The following is a 6,793-nucleotide window of genomic DNA, read 5'->3' as shown; positions in this document are numbered from 1 at the left end:
TCTAGAACAGGATTACAGAACAGGAAACAACCAGATTTAAGACGAACTTTATTACTTAAGAGACAATTCAGAATAGAACCAAATTTTAATCGATTGGTCTATTTTATTAACAGAACCAGCCTATAGAATTTGAAGAACATTTGCTTAAAAAATATGGATTGATTGAGAAGTCCTAGTGGTACTAGGATTTCAGGTAGCAGAACCAGAACTCTAAGATCGATCAGCATTTTGCAGAACTAATAACAAGACTTCAGAGAGTTGAATAGACAGAACTTTATTTCTCAGTTTATAGCTAAATCAATACAATAACTGAAGAGTAATATAAGAAGTTGATTGTATCCAAATAAAAAACAGGAGTGCTGCAGGGAGAATAGATGGTGGAGTAGGATTATCCTTTCAACAGGTTACAGGTTCCTACTCAGCAAGAAGGAACCTCCTAAAATCAAAGCCTCCTAAAACTGGTTGTCTGAAATAACACAATATATTTTAGAAAATCAAATTTCTCCTAAAATCAAAGCCTCCTAAAACTTCAAGTCTCTTAAAATCAAATTCTTGTCATGAAGAGGCCATGCACCAATCTGTAAACACATTATCCATCTATTTGGTTGTTTTTCAAGCAAAAGAGTACAATCTTACACTATTCAACACAAATCCAAATTACATTGTACTTCAAAACAAGCTATTTTTCGTAACACTATTCTTCATTATCCAAGCTTCTTAGAAACGGTCTCCATGCTGCAACAATGAATACAAAAAATAATCAAAAAAATAAGTGAAAAACTTATTATCACAGTCATTAGATTAAAATTAAAAAAATAATTTAGCAGCTTATTATCAATGTCACAGCTTCACCTATTTCTTGTCCTGGAGATAGATCAACTCCAACTGTTGTTGTTGAACCTTGCAAAGAACCTATTGCCTGCACAATGCAAAAAGTGCAAACTAGAATTAATATTAAGAATATTAGTATCATACATTCTTATTTAATATAGGTTTATTTGATTATACCAATAAAAGTGATGTGAAAGGCCGGTTCTTTGTATATTGAGATATACCATGAACACCTGATGTAGCAAGGCTTTGAGATGGTTCTTTTGGTGTTTCCATGCTAATTGAGGTTTGGCTTTTAACTGTTTTATTAGTTTTCTTCTGCTTCCCCGTAGTTTCAATGAAGGCCTTATGTCTTTTGCCACTACCTTTCCTACCTTCTTTTTTTTTAGCACCAAATCCCTGTAAGCTTCAGAGCATTGAACTGAATCTTTTGTAGTAGAACATGCTATAATCAGTGTTGCAATCTCTTTACCCAGAATATCAGCATTAATGTTGGTCATCTCAAAGCCAGCATCTGTATTAGATGCTTGGTTTATTAGCTTAACATATTTAGGCATAAGATACCTAAAATGCTGTGTGCGACTCAGCTGGACATCTTCCATCACTTCTTTTCCCTTACTGTCCTCCACCAATATATCTTTTGTTGCTCGTGTCCATCTCCTCAAAATATATTTTTTAGGAATATACTTTATCTCGAGCACATCTAAGACTTTCAAGATATGACAACATAGGATACCATAAGTCTCAAATTCCCTCCAACTACATTCTAAAACCTGCTCATGTGTCTTGTACAAGACTGCAATTTCTCCTTCCACAAAGTCACCTTCCTCATCAACCATTCCAATAATGTACTGGTGGAAGACATCATTTATAGTATGATCTTTTACAGAGCAATCAAGAAACAGGTCATGTTTCCTCCTACATTCATTAAATATATAAGGGGTATAAACTTTTCCTGCTTGTCTCAGCACTGGTGCGTTGCAACCCATGGTCCTAGGAAGTGTATTTCTTGCTTCAAACTCAGCCTTCAATTCATTAGTACGTTTATCCTCCACAACCCGTTCAAATTGCTTTAAAAATCGTACAAGATCCAATGTGGGTCTCAAATAATTTTTTAAATCATTGTTAATACTTTCACTAAGCTGTGTGCTCCTCACACCAAGTGTGAAAGTATATTTCATATAACAGCATGCCCATTTATGTTTAATACTGTAAATCTGAGCTAACCATGAATTATTCTTAAGTTGATAATGATCCAACAAAACTTTCCATGCATTCTCAAATTCCTCTTCATTTTCATATTGGAATATGCATTTATTCAATTCCTTAAGAAAAGATGATTCATGCTTCATCAGATTACCAAGATGTTTTATCCCATTCTGCATTATATGCCAGGTACACAATCTATGCCATGTTTCAGGTAAAACCTCACCTATTGTCCTTGCCATTGCAGCATCTTGATCAGTAAAAATGGTTATGGGCTTCTTTTGTCCATGAGTCTCCAAGAATGTCTCAAACAACCATTTGAAGGAAGGAATCATCTCATCATATAGTAATGCAACTTCAAATATGGTCACACCCCTATGATGGTTGAATCTCGCAAAAATTTCAAACGGTATGTACTCCTTGTTTATGCAAAACGTAGTGTCAAAGATAACAACATCACCAAACAGTGCATAATCAATAAGCATCCTCGGATTTGTCCAAAATATGTTTGTTATCTGTTCTCCATTATCCAGTTGTAAAGAGTATGTAAATGATGGGTTGTTCTTTGTCTGGTTTTCAAAATATGCTAGCAAACTCTCACATTCACCGAAAGCTAGATCACGCTGACGTTTGGTTCGAAGGCAATTATTAAGATCTTTCCTAGTGCAACCTAAGTTTTTACTACCACCTACTTGCATGCCCATTAAATCAAAAGTGGCATTGGGCCTGATATCAGAATCATCAGCCAAATCTATTCCATGGGCAACTATATTTGAGATTTGGCGTTGAGACCGCATCAAATGAGAAGTAGCTGGTGTATGCAAATCATGGTTGTGGTCATCAAAAAATCTTTACATTCATATTAACCATCTTTCAACCTAGATATACACAATCTTGCAAGACAATTAGTTCTAATTTCTGCACGAGGTTCCTTCGTGAGCATATCTCTCTTATCCTTTTTTCGATGTCTGTGTTTATTATATACAAATCTCCTCTGTTTAATGATTGTCGGATCTTCCTTGCTCCTATGTGCATGATCTCTCCTAATAATACTAAAACCAACCTTTCTACCATACTGATTAAAAAACTCATATGCAGTATTTTCAGATTCGAAAGTCATGCCAATCCAAGGTATGTCCTGGACATACACATCTTCAACATTATTATCAACCAGTGAAAGCACTGGGTTGGACATAGGACCTACTGCAATTCATAGACATGAGAAACAAGAGTAACTACATATCAAAATTATAAGGATGATAGGTACAAACATATGCTTACAACTATACAGTGTTATATTTCTAGGGAATGTCTAGATATTTCTGATGTAAAGAAACAAAATGTTAAGGACCAGCAGATCAGACACATTTAACCTTGCCTTTATATTATATAATATAAATGAGAGGGTATGTTTGTACCCACAACTAGAAAACCTTGGGGTAAATCCCTTTGCTCCAAATGTCATCATAATTAATCTGTTGAAACATATGTTATACATTGTTTGAGTTTAAAAATTATACCGCAAGCGTACGGGTCAGTCGTAGCTACGGGTCGAACACGAGGAGATATACGCCACTCTATTTAACTAACTTAAAAGTAATGCAAAGTGAACCAAATTAAAGTGTTAAATTAAACTAATGAAACTAATGAAAATTAATGCATCCTAACTCATAAGCATCTAACAAAATTAAGGGATTAAGTTGGCGTCCTAACACATGAGCATCTACCCTATCAAACTATCGTAAATTGGAAGGAATAACAAAAATGCAGCCACACTTCATAATCACATAAAAAGAAATAAGGGAATAAAAGTGCATCCACATACCACAATCAAAAAAAAAAAATAAAAGAAATAGAGGGAGAAGAAGAAGAAGATAGAGAGAGATAGAGGAGAGGGAGAATGAGATTGAGAGTTTAGATAGTAAAACTTGGATGTGCTTGCATGAATGTAATTGAAATGCTTGAATATTTACATAAACTTACCATGGCCTCCTCTTCTAAATCTTCAAGTCTTGTCATCAACTTAAGAACTTAGACTAGAAGGCTTAAACCCTAAACTAGAATTAAGAAATTACAACCCAATTGAAGACTTAAATTGAATTAAAGCATAAACTAAACCTATTACAACCATTAAATGAAAATCAAAAAGCAAACTAGAACTTAGAAAAGCAAAAAATCACAACTTAGAAGGAGAAAAAGAAAAGAAATTTTACTAAGTGAATGAACTAAAAATTACACTAAAAACTGAATTAAAATTGAACTAGAAACTAACTAAAAACTGAATTAAAATTGAACTAGAAACTAACTAAAAACTGAATTAAAATTGAACTAGAAACTAACTAAAAAAACTAACTTCTTACAACCCAGAGGGCAAGGGGTATTTATAGGGGGAGGAAAGGGGAAGAGAGAAGAGGGAAGTGTAGGAGAAATATTCCATAAGAAAAGAGAATATTCTCTTCTCCTTCCTCTTTTACAATGCCTTGAATCCTAAGAAAAAGGAAAAAATAGAAAGAAGAAGAAGAAGATTGTTTACATAGGCTACATTTACAGAAAGCAAACTTCCAATTCTAACAAGTGCTTCTTTTTCTTTGTAAATATCTTCTCCAAGCAATAAAATCAAAGATGCTTTGATTTTTCAACCCTCCATAAATGAGAAAATATCTTTCAAAATAAATCTATCCTAAGTAGAATTTCAGAAGTGCCCTTGAGAAGTTGGAGAAGAGAGAGAGTAAGGGAGATGACTAGGATTCCTTCAAGAATAAATAAAATACCCATTCTGTCCTTCAGAAAATGTGGAGCATGTGGTGCTTATATAGGCCTCACCATTGTGTTCCTTGCGAAAAATCACCCAAAATAGACCCAAATTTCGTCCAATTTGGAGTTCGGGAGCCCAAGATATCTCAAGTTGAAGTTGGACTGTCCAGAGCCCTCCAAATGGAATCTTTTGGGTACAGGAAATATAACTTCTGATTATTGCGTTAAGGCCCCTAGAATCCAAAATTTTGCTTCATTTTGTCTCCGGCCGACTGTCAATAATTGTAAATAAACCTCTATAGACCATTTTCGTGCTTCGTTACGGAAACGGCCGTAACTTCTTCGTTTCAACTAGAAATCATGTGCCGTTTGAACCGTTGCGAAGCTGACTCGATGGGCTATGCATCCAAGCCATCAACACCTCTAAACAGATTAAAAATAGTTCCTTAGCATCATCTCCTCCATTTTCACAAGAATTCACCTAAAACCTGAAAAGCACAAGAAAGCACCGAGTAACTCTGTCCAATGTGGTAAAATGTATGCTTTATGCCCTAAGATTTCACACATAAATGTGCTCATCATACATCTTTAACTTCATTCAAAAATAGTTAAATCTCTCAACTTTTACTGAGTTTCAAAAGTGATGTGTATAATTTTTTTTGTTTACAGGCGACTCTCAACTTAGAGTCCCATCTTGAAACACCATCTCTCCTGTGAAAAGCAAGCTAGTTGGCAAACCTAAAACTTTCCATCTCCCCCAAGACTGGTTTGATGGACTCTAATCTTTTTATTAGCTATTGATTTGATCCGTAACTGATAGAATTTAAGAGTGTCTCAGATTAGCCTTTTAGTCACAGATTTCATGTGATTTGGATGAACACAGAAGAAGTTCTATTGATTTGAATAGGGTACTGTCATCTATTTGGAGGTGGAAGATAGAACTTTCACATTTACACTTGACTGATTATATGTTAATTCTCGAAAATCCCTCTTGTTCTGTAATATGTTCTGGTTTGCATAGCGTTAAATTTAAACATTTCAGAAAAGTCCTCTGTAATTTTTTTTGGCATTTACACCTGGTGCTAGTTTGCATTTACACTTGTAATTAGCGTTTGCAAAACCCTAGGTTGCATCACATAGTCCAAGTTTGACTCAAGATTTGGTGCTTGAAGTAGTCATTTATATAGAGGAGAAATTGATTAGCTACATAAAATAAAATAACCTGTGTGATGACAACTGGATCACATAGTCCAAATTTGAATCAATATTTGGTCTTGAAGTAGTCATTTATACAGAGGGAAAATTGATTGTTTTATGTGGGGAAAGCAACGAAGATCTTCATCTTCATATATCACAGAGTGATCGATTGCAAAAACAATAATGGACTCACATGTTTCACGGAATCAGCCGGGAAAAGAATATCTAAGAGTGATGTTGTTAAACCTTTAGTGCACTTAATCATGGATGCATTAAGTGATGAGTGATATAGGAAGTCATGAAATCCGGAGAAGAGTATCTTTTGGAGATGGCTTCAAGCTCTGTGTTATGGTCAACTACTGCGCACCTCCATGACCTCAAGCAACTGTTTTTCATGGGAGAAGAGAGCAGCAAGCAGCGGATTTTTTCATGGGTGAAGAGAGCAGTAAGCGACGCATTTCCATGATCTCAGGTGACTTTCATCTCTCATGGGAGAAGAGAGCAGCAAGCGGCGCACGTCTATGACCTCAGGCGACTTCCGTCTCTCATGGGAGAAGAGAGCAGCAAGCGGCGGATTTTTTTTTTTCGTTTGGGAAGAAAGAGTTATGGATTGTTAGGGTTTATTATGTTACTTTTGGTTCGGTTTGATAAACAAAAGCAGGTTGGGTTGGTTTAAATTTGGGTTTAATGTGGTTAAGACATGGGTCATTCAAAATTTCAAAAAATTTGAACTTATTCATTCAAATCCGTTGGATTGTAAAAAAGACACGTGTCATGTTGAGGGGCAAGGGAAGTCGGATGGAAG

The 6,793-nt window shown here is 35.3% G+C and overlaps 1 protein-coding gene across 1 annotated transcript; it reads right to left on the bottom strand.

Moving 5' to 3' along the window:
- Nucleotides 1-717: 717 nt before the first annotated feature.
- LOC122645007 (protein FAR1-RELATED SEQUENCE 5-like) lies at nucleotides 718-2,834 on the bottom strand. Its single transcript, XM_043838362.1, has 3 exons — nucleotides 1,056-2,834; nucleotides 845-919; nucleotides 718-735 (listed from the first exon to the last, which is right to left on the bottom strand). The coding sequence occupies exons 1-3, from the start codon at nucleotides 2,832-2,834 to the stop codon at nucleotides 718-720; spliced, it is 1,872 nt and encodes a 623-aa protein (XP_043694297.1).
- Nucleotides 2,835-6,793: the final 3,959 nt, after the last annotated feature.

This window comes from Telopea speciosissima, chromosome 11 (genome assembly GCF_018873765.1).
Source record: "Telopea speciosissima isolate NSW1024214 ecotype Mountain lineage chromosome 11, Tspe_v1, whole genome shotgun sequence".
NCBI lineage: Eukaryota > Viridiplantae > Streptophyta > Magnoliopsida > Proteales > Proteaceae > Telopea > Telopea speciosissima.
This window is presented reverse-complemented; position numbering and strand designations above follow the sequence as displayed.